Source organism: Cynoglossus semilaevis, chromosome 10, assembly GCF_000523025.1.
Source record: "Cynoglossus semilaevis isolate Cse_v1.0 chromosome 10, Cse_v1.0, whole genome shotgun sequence".
NCBI classification, from domain to species: domain Eukaryota; kingdom Metazoa; phylum Chordata; class Actinopteri; order Pleuronectiformes; family Cynoglossidae; genus Cynoglossus; species Cynoglossus semilaevis.
In genome coordinates, this window is record NC_024316.1 from 15,538,302 (window position 1) to 15,556,100 (window position 17,799).

The window sequence follows — 17,799 nt, forward strand, 5'->3', positions numbered from 1 at the left end:
GTGGGTAGTAATTTCCACCAGGATTTAAAAAAAAACAACTAACCAGTGAAACACTGCTTTGTTTTTACTGAAGGGTTTTGTTTTCACCAAACAGTTGAGTGAACACTGGCGTACACACCTGCTTCATGGTGTCCTTAGACTCCAGGGCTTCTGGCAGAGGAGTCTGAGGTAGAGAGAGAGAGAGAGAGAGAGAGAATTAGACAGAATATAATAAATCATTGTTGATCAGTGACTCTCAAAGTTCAGTATATGACTCGTGTATATATGTGTATATATACGTATAAATTAGGCAACGCTTATCCAAACGCTTATTTTCCGTTTCCGATATCAACCGATACCAATCTATGCAGCCCCCAAAACTGAGGTGAACATCTCAGGACCTTACAAGGGGATTCCAGTATATTTGGCAAAATCCAGGCAATGTGTTATCGGGGTTTCATTATCGGAGGAAAAACCGCTAACGATTCTTGAAGATAATACGTAATTATGCCAATCTTGGTCAGCCGATATTATCGGACATCCCTAGTGTATGGTGGATAAAATAAAGCGATCAAAAACACTGCGATCGTGGTTCTAAACTGGAAGAAAATTAGAGAGAGAATATTAATGTTACAGGCGACACTGTGTACCAGTTGTAGTACTACTTCATTGTACAGTGTGACTTTGACTGGATGAATTTAATAGAGTAGGCCTCTGCTGCTGTTTTTAAAGAATGATCATACTGGTGGTACTCTGGGAGACAGATATTTGTCATTTAAAGGCGTTTTTAAAGAATGATCATGCTGATGGTACTCTGGGAGACAGATATTTGTCAGGGGGATACATGGTACAACAGTCAGAGAAACACTTGGAGGGAGTTGCGGTTCGATTCCCATCAGTGTCCAAAGAGAAGAAGAATTGTCTTTTTGTGGTTGGGATTAAGAGTCAGCACCAAATGCATGATCTGATCCTGTGCTGTAATACCATTGTCTCCAGTGCAGCGTAGGTGGGTGGGTGTCAAGTGTTTGTAAAGACCGTGGGAGGAAAAAAGTACACAGACATCAGCTGATCCAAGCACAGAGTCTGCTGCCATGTCATTAAACAGACATGATGCATTTAAGTGTTTCTTTCTCAGGAAAACACTTTGAAAGACTAAGTACTTCAAGATGAAGTTCCCTGCAGTGTACACGTGTGTTTTTACTGTCGATTCTCTGACATCATCACGAACATAAAGACCTGTGCAAATATTCAACATTCCCATGTCTGAACTTTGGTGAAAGCTGTACTTCCTCTTTATAGGAGAATGTTTTATGACTTTATGATCCTCTCACTGCTGCCACTGTGCACTTTTGGCCTTCAAGTCAGTTACTATCAGGTGTAAAGAGATCCTTGTACTGTACTGTAAAATTGTACAAGCAAAAATATAGTTTTACACCAATATTTCAGAATGTGTATTTATTCTGTTCCATTGAAATATTTAAATTCTGGGAGATATCTTTTCCACATCCTGCCACGTCGTCTCATCTTTGGAATGAAATCCACTTTCTTTCAAATAATTTTTCAATTTTGGGAAAAAAAAAATGTATGGCTCATTTGAAAATGATGATATCTGTCTTAAGACCTACAGCTGTTTCAAAGCTTTGATAATTTAAACAATTTTTCATCTAAATGTGGTCATTTGGGACCTACAGCTGTTTCAGGGCAATTTTTCATCTAAATGTGGTCATTTGAAAATGATGATATCTGTCTTAGAACCTTTTGACTGATAAATTAAAGGAATAGAAAAGAGTATGAAGAGTATTTGTGACACTGAACTTATCACATATAACCATAACCACATATAATCCAGTGTCTGTGCCCTCGCAGTCTGGAGAGTCACTCGTCACTAGATGGCAGCATTGCAGTGGTTTGTACAGATAAATAAATAAATATTACCAGGTCTATATCGGTATTGGTTGATATCGGAATCAAAAGTGTGACGACAATATCGGCATATCAGGATATCGGCAAATAGTTAATATCGGACATCCCTACTAAAAAGCTAACGAGAAAAAAAAAGACGTATAAAAATATTTATACATTGATTTACTTTATCTGTTGAAATGGGCAGAGTAGTTCTGGTCTTTAGGGTGGTCCTGTCCACATCTTATACACGATCTACGGAATAAGCGCCGGGTTCATTGATTTGTTGTTGAGCTACACTGGACATTTAGGAACAAGTGAAGCGTGTTCCTTTGGACGGCGTCATATGACAGGAAGTAACAGTTGACCATGTTTCATGTATAATGAGAATCAGATATGACCTAATTGATAGTATATAGTATAGTATATACTATAGTATAGTATATTTCTGATCTGAGTCGTAAGGTATTTTAAAATACTGTTGTCAACCTTCACAGTTAAAATTTGGTTGCAACAGCAGCTCATCCAGGATGCAGTCTTTGGAGGTTTTCCGTTCCCTCTGACCTGTTAGGGCTTCAAAGTTGAGTAAATTTAGAAACCGCAGGCCCAGAAACGACTCCACTGTCTTCCTGTGACCTGCAGTCAGAACCGCTCCTCCGTGCATTCTCTTACTAACTCTTCTCTGGAGCAAAAGCCACTTGTTGTGTTGAAGGTGAACAATAAACAATACACTATTTATAAGCTGACTTTAATAAAAAAGCTTTGAGCCGGGTTGCCTTCCTGAGTCTCCCACACCCAGGCTGCTGAAACAATGGACAAATGCCTTCAGTCCTCTGAATGTGTTTGTGAAATATGTGCAAATTGCTGTCACTTAGCAAGGTGAAGGGAAGTGAGGGTCAACTGGAGCACATTTTTTAAACACACACACACACGCGCACACACACATCGCCTCTTGTGTGAACGTTACTGCCTTTATCACTTTCTCCACCTCTGGGTTCTCCAAAAACAAAACTAGATGACGACCTGACGACCTGACGACCTGACGGCGGTTGTAAAACAATTGCACTCCTTGATGTTCTTTACAAAACTGTGTACACGTCAAATACACACGGCTAATACAAACAACAAACAACCAATTATTACCACTAGGTGCCTTCATTTTAGCATCGAGATAAGAGTGATCAGATGTAGCCTAGCATTAGCTGATTTAAAATAATGAAGTCTGCTGTAGATATAACACAGAGTCGGGCTGGGCAAAAAAACTAAACAAACAGCCAATAATTAATAACTCATTTTAGCCTATGTTCAACATTAAGAGTGAACAGAAGTTGCTAACCATTAGCAAAATGAGTGAAAAGTTAGCTCACTGTATTAAAAGTAAAAAAGAAAACAGCTTACAGTTAGCCAAACGCTACATGAAAGTAGCTCCAAAGCTGAAAGTAACAACATATTACTACGAAAAGCAATAAATAACCATAAGAATGATCAAAAATGGGTAATCATTCATCAAAATAATAAAAAATTAAACCATCAGACGATAATGCTTACAGTTAGCCAATAAGCCCCAAAGTTAAGACAAACCAGCCAACCAAAAAAAAAAATACCGTGACATATAAACCAGTAATTACCAGAGAATTACATTCATTTTAGCCCAAGATAATGATATGCAAAACACAACAGTAATTACCAAGGAGTTACACTAATATTAGCCTAAAGATAAAAATAGGACTGATAATAAGTGACACAACCTTAGCAGAAATAGTGGAAAATTAGCCAACTGTAAAAAAAAAAAAAAAAAAGTAAATAAAATTAGCAAAATACAGCAAAATGTGTTTCCAAAACTGAACTCCGGGGGGACAAAAAAAAAAGAAAGAAATGATTATCTGTTATTAAATTCTACAGGATTAATGGACAAATAGACCAACTTAACTGAATAAAGAAAAAAATAGCAACAAGGAATTTTATTTTAGAAAGTACCGAAGAAGAATTTGTTGAACAGTTCCTCCTTAAATCATACAGTTATAATAATAATAATATGTTATAATAATAATAATAATAATGACCCTATCACAGTCATCTCTCTGTCGTCTCCTCCACACTAACCACCCTGTGCCCCTCAGCTGGTTCTCAGCGGCAGACATTTAAAGTACCATACCCAGCTGACTCCTCGGATGGTCGGTGTGTCCAGGTAGCGGTTCGGGAACACTTGGTAGCAATGACTCCGGAAAAGATGCATCTTGTTTCGAATCGGGAGAAAACGAGAAGACAACTCTGAGCCGGTCTTCCTGCAGACATTATTCACGGACTCCAACGCAACAGCAGTGACGCGTCACAGCAGAGGAGGCACCGCAACAGGTTCCATTCAGGACTCTGCATGTTGTTCCACGAACCCACGCCGAACATCGGAGTCGTTTCCTGGGTCCGGACCGAGACAGAGGCGAGTGTTCGTGTTGGTCTGAGTGTTGCGTGTCTTCACTCCGCGGCTGTGAGAGTGACACAGGCGCAGTGACAGAGAGACTCGCCCCTCTGGTTTTCTTCACCGCCTAATTGCTGCGTTTAGGTGTTTAAAGTGGAACCACCTTCACTGGAGTCTGTGTGAACAAGTGCACTTCTCACGTTCATTCCTAAAGTGACAGTGACAGTGGAGAGCCTGCCGTCTTTGTCGCTGGGGGTTATTTGAATTTTAGAATTAGAGTCAAAAAGTTCTGAGACGGACGTAATGTTTTCATTTAATTATTAATTAAAACCAGATTCATTATTATACCCTAGTGAATCCCTGGACTGTGACTTGCTTATTTTTACCCCTCCCCAAAATTTTTAACTTCTTTAAAATCAGACAAAAACAAACGAAAGATTTGGTATGAGGGACATCCTCCAGTAAGAAAGTAAGAAATACTGCTTGCGGAAGTGTTCAGACCGGACTTGGACAAGTTATGGCCCGTGGGTCAGATGTGGTCATTTGGGTATTTAAATTCAGTCTGTCAAAGATTACTAAAATATTGTCCCAATTTTAGCATTTATTTGGTCTCTATCTTTTATTACTTTCATTACATTCACAGCTGTATCTTCAAACCTCCTTTGCCTTTGCACCAACCATCTTCACGCCCTCTTTCACAATATACACAAATTTAACACAGAAAAAAAGAAAAATCTCCCTGCCCCCGGGTGGCGACCCACTCCTCACTTTGTGAACTAATGTATCCTTATATCGTTTATTCCCGTAAAGGATAAGGTATGATAATATTGAAGCTCATTTCACATGAGCCTTTCTCAGGTTCCTCTCACATATTTGTTACTAAAAATTAGCAAGAGCTGATTTGGCCCGCAGGGGAATCCATATCGTTTATTCCCGTAAACGATATGGTATGATAATATTGAGGCTCATTTCACCTTCGGACACAGACCAACACAGACACAACCTCATCTGTCCAATCAAACACAGAACCTTTCTCAGGTTCCTCTCACTCATTTGTTACTAAAAATTAAAATTAGCCAGAGCTGATTTGGCCCGCAGGCCGCCAGTTGATCACTGATATATATTAAACAAAGTCAAAAAAAGTTGACATTCTGTATCTTTAATCTTGAAGGCATCCAGGTACAGGAGTACTGCAGTATCTAAGGAGGTACAGTGACCACGCACTAACTGTATAATCTGCGTATCTATTCTAGAGCTACTCTGGTGAGGTGGACGACTCTGTCCCGCACTTATCAAGTAGTCCAGCTGTCTGACTACACTGGGTCTGCAGAGATGTGGAGGTGGAGATAAAATCTTTGTTTTAATGTACTTTACTAGTAATAGTCTTTACTTTCAGTTCACACGTTGGGATAAGTTACTTTAAAGATGAGTGAGTGATGCTTTCAGGAAGGCTTCACTGGATTCCTTTGGTCGTGAGTGACGGTTATAAACCTACATTTGCCAGTGTCTTTGACCCAGACTGAGTGTCTGTGCTCAGTCTGTTGATTTTCAGACTCATGTATTTATACACCCTGTAGAACAGCAGCAGACTACTTACTCCTTCAGTCTTCGTTGCAGAATGTCTCGGTAGAGAACAGATGGATTTGAGCAGATTCTCCATAGAAACGATGGCACGAAGCATATCTGTGTAAAATATACAGACAGACAGTGTGTTTGTTAGCCACCGCAGCTGTAGGTGGCTGAAGCTGATAGGGGGAGCTGTGCAGATCGTCCGATATGAACAAGAGGCCCTACATTTTAAATGACCAGACTCCTGGTTCGCCATCATCTGTGTCGTGAAGGCTGAACGTTATGTAAGACTTGTTTAATCCAAGCCATTGTTCCAGTCTGGGACTGCCCTTCCTGTCCTGACCTCAGTCTGCTGCACAGTTTCACAAGAAACACAGACGACAACATTCATCCTACCGTAGCCTAATTCTCGGGTTAAATGTTTCTGCAGCGGGACACTGTTATTATCTCTGCTGCCATTGTCTCGACGACTGTTTTTAAATCTGTTTTGAGGGACAATGAGGGTTGGACCACAAACAAAGAACATGTTGCTTCTTCTGCACTTCTTTCCATTCCTTCCACTTCCATTAAAATAAAGAAGAAACTATAGCTGTCAAAATCAAAACGTTCAATTAAATTGTGAACTTGATCAGATTGTAATTTTAACCTAACCTAATTGTAATTTTTTTTATTATGCTAATATCGGCCGAACGATATTATCGGCCCAGACAATATCGGCATATCGGATATTGGCAAAAAGTTAATATCGGAAAGCCCTAATTTAAACATAATTCCACCAGTTGATACAGATGTTATTTACACACATTGTGGGGAAAAAGTTTTTGTTTCATCGTAGCACCTAAGGTTTAAAATACCAACTCAACACAGCATGCATTTTTTTTAGGTAAGGCTACTGCTAACAAGCTAACTCACAATATTGCAAAGTGAATTGCGGAGGCAAAGTAATATTGTTGAGGACAAAGGTGAAATTTTGAAGGTAACTCCCTACGCGTTCGAAGCTAAATTTTGAGTTATACTTTTTGTATTTTGAACATGCTGTTCTGCATTATACTGGAAAGCAGTATTTTTGTCATATTTAGGAATTTGGATCTAGCTTGATTAAACGTTTTTTTTATCACAATTAATCAAGATTGATACATTAATTAATTCTAATTAACACACAGCTGCCCCGTGATGAAATGGATTACACTTTTTAATCCCTAGAAAAAAAGAAACACTAAAAAAATCTAATGCACTCGTTCTTATCAGGTTTTGTCTTCCCTGGAGTAAATAAATCACAGCAGCCTAAACGCTCCATAAAAAAAGAAAATATTATTTCATGTGTAGGTGTGGCTGTAAAGTTGTATTCCAAAAATAAATTGTATGTTGACGATGAAAGAATGTAGTCTTACTTCTCGAGGCTTTCTTAGAAAACACAGACACGAGAGAGCGGCTGAAAATCCAGTGAAGATAAAACATTCACTCAGTATTTTTTATAGTATCTGAAAAAGAACCTCGTGTTCACACGACAGTTGTGTCTTTTTGTACCGTATGGTTTCATCGCAGTATTTAGGTCTTTGATCGCGGTACTCAAGATAAAGGAGCCAAGATCTTGTGCTGTAGGTCGTGGGGTCAGTGGTTAAAAATGAACAGTGTCCACTGACGTCACTGTTCTACTGACAGTCTGAGTCGGTCAGATAAAGATACTGTGTACCGTGTACCGATTACCTGCGCCAACATATAATCTCACAGGATCGTTAGAAACTGCTGAATGTGTATCACGTAAGACTTGTCTTTCGTCACGAGATGAATGCTGCCCTCTATTGACCATGTTGCTACCCTGCAACCCTTGGAAGTTCGAGATCGTTTTTTTTACATTATTGTTGTTGCTGTTTTTGTCGTTTGCCTTCTGATTCTCCATTAAACACAGATAAACAGACAAGAAAAAAAACTAAAAATACAACAAACATAAATAAAAGATATGTTGCATCACTAAAGAAGTGGTCAATTTTGAGTTAACACAGTAATAAATTTAAGCTTTCATGCATAACAACAACAACAACAACAACAACAACAATAATAACAATAATAATAATAGCTGATAGTTATAACAGCAATATTTATTTTTTGATGATTTATTAATGATGACATTATTTTTATTATTAATATTATTGTTGTTGTTATTTACCTGGTGAAGTTTTGCACTAAATGTGTGTCTGATTCTCCCTCTTTCTCCTTCTTTCTCTTTCTCTTTTCCATGTCGTACAGTATGTTTTTATTCAGTTACTCCAGGGATGGGAGTGGAGTTTCCTGTAGCACATCTACGCCCAAGGTGGGCACTTAATCTGTCTGTGTTTGTTGAGTCCTGCAGCTGGCACACACACACACACACACACACACACTCAAAGAGAGTTTCCTTCCTCTCTCCGGGACAGTTAGCAGTGATCAGGAGAAACTAATTTTATATGTTTGACCTCAGTGTCAAATGCGGACTAAAAACGATGAGTTAGTCTCACAAAACCTGCTTTAACTGCTTTAAGGAAAACTTTGGGCAAATACATAAGAAAAATGTTTTAACTCCAAGAACTCCAAGAGATGTAGCCTAACATAAAAATATATATTTAAAAAACCTCAATAACCCAGAGCTAATTCAAAAGACATAAATCCACATGAAATCATAACATCTGAATCTAACAGTCACAGACACGTTAACCCACTCCAGGATGTGTCCTCAAACTCACCACTGGCTCAGTCATATGAATCTCTTCAGTCCAATAGTTTGCACTTGTGAGGGCTTTTCTGCTCTGCTTTTCTGCTCTGCTTTTCCAGCCTTTGCCTCTTTTCACATCTATGAGGAGGGTTTTTCAGCAGGGCAGTTTATGTGAGATGTGGGGAGTGAGTGTTGCTGCTCACGGCTTCCTGTATCTTTCCAATTGGTCATGAGGAGAGCGCTCCAGGGACTGGGTAGAAATACAACAGTGTGTGTGTGTTTGTAACATAGCTTCAAGTCTTCTGTTTACTATCACTTACTTTTCTTTTACATAAGTAAGAACTGGGATGTTTTTTCATTCGTGACATTCCTGATTCAAAACTATAAAAAAACCATAAAATACTTAAAGCCCCGTCATAGGTTCAATTAGACTGTATCTGTGTGTGTGTCATTGCTGGTGTCACGGTGATAAATGTTGTACAGGATAAATGTGAATGACCTTTTTTTTTTTGTTTTGAAAGTGACTTGAGTTCTTGAATCATATTTGTCAGGCTCATCTTCTCATGTGAATGTTTTATGGTTTTCTGCTGGGAAATTCATTATTGTCCATGGTTACTGTCTTCTGTGTTCTCTTGTGTGCCGCTCACAGTGTTAATAAACACAAAGCTGTGATGTGTTCAAGGGGGAATTCAATAATGACTCTGTAAGGCCTTAAGGAGAACTTGTTGACACTTAATAACCCTTTATGTAGAACAGTATCTCCAGGGACATGTAAAGGAGTTATAACCACAGGTAGTAAACAATGCACTTTTTAAAACACTTTTAGGCTCTGTTTACATCATCATTGACCAAAAAAAAATCACAAAATGTGGTTTATCAATAAACTACATTCAACTGTCAGCAGCTCTAACTTACAGAAAATACCAATGCTAAATACTTGTGAACCAGCCCTGTAATCTCACCTGTAAATACAATAATTAAATAATAATCATATTTTTAACCAGCCCTGTAATCTCACCTGTAAATGCAATAATTAAATAATAATCATATTTTTCTAAGTAACATATATACTGTATGACGAGAGGAGAGTTTACGTCACCGCTGGATGCATGCATTCTCTTTGGTCTCCACTATGGACGCTATTTAAATTATTGCAGCTTTTCTAGGGCAAAGATATTTAAAAGGGAAAAGAAGATGGATGACTCCACACAAGAAACAGAGTCGCAGTCATACGTGTTCCCCTTCTTAATTTCACTACGTGTTAGTGATATTCTATTTCATTTTATTTACTTTTTAATTTAATGTAGTTAGCTGTTTTAAATATGCAAAATCACTGAGGAAATCGATGTATTTTGTGACAGACGTAAGACCGGAAGTGAGCCTGGTTAACTTCTCTTAGCCCAGATCAGCATCTTTGCGGCGTCTGTCAGATAAACACATACCTTTAAATTCGCTGCTGCATTGGTTTGTGGATTGCACTGTCGCCTTGATTATTTTTTGACGATTTAAGGTCGTTATAAAAGTTTGTGTTTGCTTTAACGGCGCTTGTTCAGTCGAGGAAGTCGATTTTATGTCTTTGTTTTCCCGTCGCTAGTGTCAAGGATATTACATAACAGTAAATATGGCGCTAAGCCGTTAATGTGGTCCAAAACGGGTCTGTTTTTTAAATAAATAACTCTCGAAACACGTTTCGTTGAGTGAGCTTGTTTAAATTTAAACTAGCAGGAGTTATTTTTTCGACAATGGGGATCAACAGGATCTACATTAGCATAGCGTATGCAACCTTTGGTACACTGGTTGGACTTTCGGCGTTCTTAGTCTGGAATATAGCCTATAATCAGCCGTGGACGGCGGCCATGGGTGGACTGTCAGGTACGTAAACACACTAATGGAGGTGTAACGTATATTATTAGCGTGTGTTTTGTAATTACACCCTGTGCTAACAAAGGTTTAAATGTAATCTGTGCTAGTTTGTTAAACTAGGCCCAGCATGTCAACCCACTATCACAGGCTAATCCTGGTGTTTTTTCAAATATATATACATTTGATATCACGTTTCAATTCAAGAGCTGCGTGAAAATGTAAAGGATGACAACAAAGGGCTCCACTTGTTTTTTATCTAACGTTATTTCCATCATTTGCCTTAACAAATAACGTAAGAAGTCATACGTTAATGCCACCGTGGATATGTTTTGTTCACCCTTAAACATCTATAATGCCATTTGTTACGTTCGTACTGCCTACGCTGTTCACTAACATGTACGTCTAACTAGTTTTCTTTTACGTCATTGGTTTCTTGAGATGATTGATTTAGTAATGGTGTAAAAATGTCACTTTGTACATTAACATGTTCTGATGTTTTCAAGTGTCGTCTTTAACTTTAAGACCCAAAGTATCCAGTTTCACAGGGAGGCTAGAAAACCGTACTATATTTATTCAAAAGTAACAGGTCTGTAACCGTACCAGACAGTTGTGTTCACGTGAATACCTTTGTCATCATCACAGTATGTGTAATACATAGTATAAATCAGAGTACTAGGGAAATACAAAGGAGTTGGAAAATGTATTTATTAATTAAGATAATCTCAGTCTAGCCAAAAAAAATCTTTTAAATTAAATTTCCTAAAATAATGCTGTTGTTATTCATCTAATTTTCATCAGCTGGAGGTATAACCAAGTATTTGCGTACAGTGTCTTCATGGCCCTCGGGTGTCACATCAGTCCATGTGACCAAGTTTGAAATGGATCCCTGTCAACAGCAGCTGTCGTCACACACGTGTTTACCATTTGTCATTTTGATGTCATAACAACAATTGCATATGTTTTGAATATGTCATGGTAGTTGTGACGGCGCTCGCTGCATTTTTGCAGTAATTATGTTGCTTCATGTAATAAATCTTTGATTAGCAAATGCTTGGACGGTCACCAGGAGTTTTAGAGAGACAGCTACCAAATATTGGTATGAATATTCTGTTATTCTCATTATTATTACTTGGAGCTGTCAACTTGTGAAATTAACCATGTACATTTTAATACATCAGCAGATAACTTTTACATATTTTCTTGAGATTTTTCTACATTAATTGTTTATCATCAGTTGGATTAGTCGCCAATTAAACAATATATGTTTTGTCATATAGTGTAGAACTGTGTCTTTATCTCCACTAATGATTGATCAACACCAACCCTGTGATTAATCACATTGAAAAATATAATTGTTTAACAGCCTCGTTATTATTATTAGTAATAATAATGAGTTTATAGAGAATGTTTAGGTTAATAATGATACTGTTGGATAGAAAATGGCCTATAATTAACAATTAAGCATTTTTTATTTATTTTGATTTTTTTTCCACACAGGAGTGTTGGCGCTGTGGGCTCTGGTCACACATATCATGTACCTTCAGGACTACTGGCGAACCTGGCTCAAGGGGCTGAGGTTCTTTATTGTTGTTGGTGTTCTCTTCTCCATTTTGGCACTGACTGCCCTCATCACCTTCCTCACTCTGGCCATCACACAGAAGCAATGTAAACCTACAGTTATGATCAGTTATATTTACTCAGTTAACATTCAGTATGTTCTGTTTTGAAGTGGTGCAGAAACTTGAAGTCAAAGTCATCTCTCTTCTTTGCCTCCTCCTCCCCCCTCCACAGCTCCTACTGACCCCAGGAGCCTCTACCTCTCTGGTGTGTGGAGCTTCCTCACCCTGAAGTGGTCCTTCCTTTTAGCTCTGTACTCCTACAGGTACCGTCAGGAGTTTGCAGACATCAGCATCCTCAGTGATTTCTAGCCTGGACTGATGTAACAGACCGGTGGACTTTTGGAGGATTTTTGGCTCCTGACGCAGGGGCTTTACAAAGAGCTTTTTAACAAAGACGGGGAAATCCAGACATGGCTTGATTTAAACGTCACCCGACCTTTGGTTACATGGAGTTGCACTCTCGCTTAACAGGTTTTGTTTGTATTGCCACCTGTTTTCCAACTTTAACGAACTACACATTTTATTCATGTTGCTGTCAAATATCTACGGACTGAACTGGAGGAAGGATTTTAACTTGGGAGTTTAAAAAAAAAACTTAGGTAAAAGGAAATCCTCATCACTAAATGTTTTATTGTAATGGTTTGTTGTAAATTAAAAGACTCTAAGCTGGAACCCTTAGAACCCTGACTATAACTAATGACCTAAACTTTGCTGACAACAGGCAGTTGATATTGTATGTCGGAGGTTGTGATTGTTTTGTTTTTATCCAAAACATCATCATAATTATAGCATCTTAGTTTTAGATTTTTTTTTACCTCTTTTAAAATCAAATGAAGTGTTTTTTAATCTGGTCATTCACTCATTTAACAGTTGCACTTACAGTTAAAGTGTTTTGAGACATCGCCCCCTCATGTTCCTGAGGGGTCGGGGCATATTATATTTTCAAATTCTTATTCTCTCTTTGCTATTTTTTTATTTGTTTTTAAATAATTGATCATATCCCATAATCTTGTGCTGTAGAGTCAGCGCTCCTCACTACTTTCTCCACCGGGGGGACCTGTTTTTGCCTGTGTACAGTTCACAGCCATTCCTCTTTAGAAAGAAGTTTGTCAAATAATTGCACTTTAACCTTTGATGTCGACGCCATTGTTTTGCACACACAGCCTGTTACAAGGAAGAAGAAAACGTTCGACTTTCCATCACTCACGTCTCGCCTTCACTTTCTTGAAATACACTATACAGTGCGTGTCCTTCCTGTTGCACCGACTATTATACGTGTACGTCAAGTTAGCCTAGGACTTAGGAGTAGTTTAGTTTCAGCTGTAATGTTTAGTCCACACTCCTCCATAAACATGTAAACTGAACTTTTGCTTTGGGAGATTTGAACTGAATGTAAAAATGCTACATGTTACATGAAAAGTGAACCTAATAAAGACGCATTTATGATAAAGTACACCGTGTCGGATCTGACTGTAATTTGGAAACCACTGACCTGATGGGAGATTGTGACTTGTGTTTTAAAAAACCTTGAATATTATCAGTACAGAAAAATGATCAACACAAAATTAACTTATTTAGATCCTGGAGGTTGAGTCGAAATAAACAAGTATTTAAGGTTAAAATAATGAGAGGGTACGCAGTAAAGTTGACGGCTGACGTGTTGTGGGTTGCATGTTGCTAGGCTACATAGAGTGTAGCACACTGTGTTTGTCGTCTGTAAGAACGTCTGATTAGTTTTACTCTGATCACACACTGGACCATTCTGATGTTGTTTTTTCTGGGCAGCATTTGGCCCACGAGCCGCTATTTGATAGGGCAGAGTTTGTGTTTGTTGACAGATGTTGACAGGCTGGCTTCACTTACACATAGAAAAGCTCATCCTGCTGTGTGATGTCATCAGAACTAGAGCTGGTACCTTTTTATTGGGCTGACATTTCTGTGTGTCCTGTTCTTCCCAGCCACGACCTTTGCCCTCCCTGTAATCTTGGTCCCGTCACTGGCCTGTATGATTCTTTCTTCCCCCTCACGGCATCATTTCTCACAGACACTGCTCTCCAGATGGTCCCAGGTAGATCAGAGTGATTTATCTGCCGCCATTTCTAAGCATGACAGTGATAAGTTGCCAGAGCTGCAGCATGCAGATTAGCTGCTCTCAGACTAACACTGCTCCGTTTTCAACAGGACAATGAAAACAGATGTGACATCACTTTCCATGTTCAGCCACTTTCGCTGTGTCAGCGTTATGTCGAGCATCGTCTGTCTCAGTCTGGGCCCAGAGTACCAGTACATCCATGCTATTGTTTCTCTTAATGCCACCATCATCCACTACATGTACAGTAGATATACACTATGTATATATATATATATATATATATATGTGTGTGTGTATTACATACTAAATACTAGAATCTAGATACTAAGTAAATACTAAAGAAATTTTATTTAAATCTAATTGATTTTTGAAGTGTTGTTGTCTCCTGTAAACCTCCATACCTATTCCTCCTGGGCCAACTGTTACAGTAAGTAGGATTTATTTACAGTATTACTCTGTAAACGTGAGACACAATAACTGACTGTTTGTTTGACTCTGCCGCCTGCAGCTCAGGTGACAAAACACTGCAGCCGTAGTCAGTAATCTCTGCCTCGTCTGTCCACGATGACGTTATGTTTGTTCAACACACTTGTGCAGAGAGGAGAGAAAATAATGTTATACTAAAAAATGCTGTGAACGACATCCCACACAAAAACACACCTCAGAACTCCTGAGGTTACTGTGGGTACAACGATGGAGATGGATACTGCAGTATTTATTTTTCAAGAGATTTCCTCCTCCAGTTTGACAAAGACCAATGGATAATTACACAATTGTTCAACTGACTTAACTTAGATTAGCTTGGACTGGAATTGGCTGGATTGCATTGGATTAGATTAAATTAAATTAGATTATAATTGACTGGATTGGATTAGATTAGAATTGACTGGATTAGATTACATTAGGTTAGAAATCACTGGATTGTACTAGATTTGATTAGAATTGAATGGATTGGATTAGATTAGATTAGGTTAGGTTAGATTATATTAGATACGATTGGACTGCAATTGACTGGATTAGATTAGATTAGATGAGATAGAATGAGATGAGATGAGATTAGTGGGCTATACTGTAATATACTGTACTGCTATTTAAGCAGTAAACCAAGTAGTTGTGAAGTACTTGTCTCTACCTCAAGTGGAAAGTGCAGTGCAGTGAAAATAACAGTTTTAAATTATGGTGATGATCAATGATTCTGAATCTGAATATATAAACCTGTGCCTGGAGCTGCAGTGTCGTTGTGTGCTATGAAAATTTGTTGTTACTAAAATTCCCCAAACCTGGTGTTGTATTCCTGCCTTCCTTTCCTGTCATCATTACCGGCCGCTGCTGACAGGGGGTGGTACACACCAGTACAGGAGATGGCAACGCTGAGCAGATAATGAGGGGAACTCTGAGTCCCACTCCAGCCACCCCCTCACTATAACTGGACAGAACCTGCTGACAGTGCAGCCGTACACAAGTGCTCCTGTAATTAAATGAGAATCTGCGCGGCCACAGCCGAGAGGTTGAGCTCGCCGGAACACTTTGGCCGAGTCCGTGCAGCTGGACGGTGAAAAAGAAAGTGTGGACCAAGATGAGAAGAGTCCACAGCATCAGCACTTTCTGTGCTATTGTTGTGTTCTCAACTCTATTAGAAATCCTCCGTATGCATCATTTTTCATTAGGAAGAATAAAGCTGCCCCAACCAATAAAATAAAAACCTGTAACCTTTGCCAGTCGCAGTAGAGGAATGTAGTAAAGTACGCAGCAAGGTCAGACTCCAGCAGGGCCTCGGGGCAAATTTTCTTTTTGATATATGCTGATAAATTTAACACCCGACTCTCGCCTAGAGATTCTCATCATTTAATGCTATAAAATATAAATAGTTGACTTTTACAAAGTGCAAAATGTCCAGTCAGGCTTTCGTAGCCAAGTAGAGGAAAAGTGTACTGTACTGTACATGTATGTACGTGTACACGGAAGTACTCTGATTTAAAACAGTTTCTGGTTCGAATCCACCAGCTGCCATATTAAGCCGCCCCCTGCTCACTTTGCTGATGGGTAAAATGCAGAGGTCACATTTTTCCTGCTCACTTTGGTGATGGGTAAAATGCAGAGGTCACATTTCAGGGTGTGCTGTGTCACAATGACAAATAATTCACTTTCACTTCACTAACTAAATATCACTCTTATTAGCCAAATACTAGGAAAGCTACGAAAGCCAAAGGAAAACTCGAACTTGTAGAATTTGAATGACTACTCCTTTAAACCCACCCTCCAGCCCCCCCTCCCCCCCTTCCTGCCCCCACCCCTCTCCACCTCCTCAATTTACTTCACACGAGCCAAAAGCCCATGTTAAAAAAGTTAATGTACTCCCATGACATCTGGGCCGGCTCAGCTGAGCAGGTGCTCGAAGGCCTGGAGTGTCTGACTGAGCAGTCGGCTGACAGTGAAGTTGGAAAGCGAGCGATGCCTGAATGGATTTATGAAGCTATTAGGAAATCGTCCTCAGGTATTCTGGCGCACATCTGCTCCTCCGCTCTCCATCCTCTCTGCAGCAACACCCTGACACCAGCAGTCATTATGCAGTTTCTGTGGCCACCAGCTTTAAAGTGAAGCTCTCAAAAAGTCTCACATTACTTTGTATGTGTGTGTCAGTGAGAGTGAGTGAGTGAGTGAGTGAGTGAAACCTCTGCAGCTTCTTATGCACTTAAGTCAAACTGAATGTTATTATTATTATTATTAAGGTGAATAAGCTGCCTTTAAATCTATGATTCTCTCTTATGAATCAAAGATTTACGTTTGACCAAAGACTGTTGTTTGTCAAACCTCAATATTTTGAAATTGAGTTTTGTTTGCTACAATATTTTCACTTCTGAGGGGAATTCAAAAAGTTCTTAAATGGGAAAAAAAAAATGGTTTTAGACCATAAACTGATGTAAACGTCTTTTACTAGTTAAGAATGTATTATTATAAATCATTAGTAATAATAATGTTGTTTTAAAAATTAAAAAAATAACTAGATAACTCTGTAATCACTGACCTCAACCAGCTGTGCACCAGTGAACCAGCGTTGTGCTCCAACTGAAGTTCATCATCTGTGAATTATTTACATTTACGTATTTAGCAGTGGCCTTTATCCGAAGTGCATACAAGAGGGGGAGGAGCCCCGTCAGCAGATTAGAGGGTGCACCAGTGAACCAGCGAAGGGGAGGAGCCCCGTCAGCAGATTAGAGTTATATTTTAACACCAGCAGCAAAGACAGGAACAAGACTGACTGTAAGATTTGTTTTATTGTGAAAGGAGCGATTGAATAAAACACCTGAACACACACCTTAGCGCTGAATACGCTAATGTCGCTAATCAGTTTAACGGCAGAGTAGCTAGATGAGGAGTTCACACCCGACCATGTCACTTATCGTATATAGTTTAACAAGTACCAGGCCAGTTATTTAAATTACAATAAATTATAAAAAAAAGTTGTTAAAATGCTTCAAGTTTTAATCATTTTTAACGACCCTTGCACCTTCGTTAACCCTGAAATATAAGATGTAGAGAAGTGTGTATTAAACACGTTTACACTCTCACTGGTTTCATAGCGTTCAGGTTAATTGCGTGGCGTCAGACGGTGTCACCTCATCCACTTCCTGGCCCTGTCACTTAGAGCTCGTCTGCTTTTATGAAGCAG

The 17,799-nt window shown here is 39.0% G+C and overlaps 2 protein-coding genes across 2 annotated transcripts in view; one reads left to right on the plus strand and one right to left on the minus strand.

Annotated features, from left to right (window-relative positions):
* The window catches only part of rapgef3 (Rap guanine nucleotide exchange factor (GEF) 3), an 18,777-nt gene extending 14,080 nt beyond the window's left edge, over positions 1-4,697 (minus strand). Inside the window, 2 exon segments of the mRNA XM_008319090.3 lie at positions 119-163; positions 4,037-4,697. Of these exon segments, the coding sequence (XP_008317312.1) occupies positions 119-163; positions 4,037-4,117 (126 nt within the window). The 5' untranslated portion in view covers positions 4,118-4,697.
* A 5,227-nt stretch (positions 4,698-9,924) lies between these two features.
* Positions 9,925-13,490, plus strand: slc48a1a (solute carrier family 48 member 1a). Its single transcript, XM_008319088.3, has 3 exons — positions 9,925-10,427; positions 11,916-12,083; positions 12,210-13,490. The coding sequence occupies exons 1-3, from the start codon at positions 10,298-10,300 to the stop codon at positions 12,344-12,346; spliced, it is 435 nt and encodes a 144-aa protein (XP_008317310.1). The 5' UTR covers positions 9,925-10,297; the 3' UTR covers positions 12,347-13,490.
* The last annotated feature ends 4,309 nt before the right edge of the window (positions 13,491-17,799 follow it).

Coding starts and splice junctions, on each gene's coding strand:
- slc48a1a (XM_008319088.3), top strand. CDS start 10,298: ATGGGGATCAACAGGATCTACATTAGCATAGCGTATGCAACCTTTGGT. Junction 10,428..11,915: donor GGCCATGGGTGGACTGTCAG/GTACGTAAACAC, acceptor TTTTCCACACAG/GAGTGTTGGCGCTGTGGGCT. Junction 12,084..12,209: donor GGCCATCACACAGAAGCAAT/GTAAACCTACAG, acceptor CCCCCTCCACAG/CTCCTACTGACCCCAGGAGC.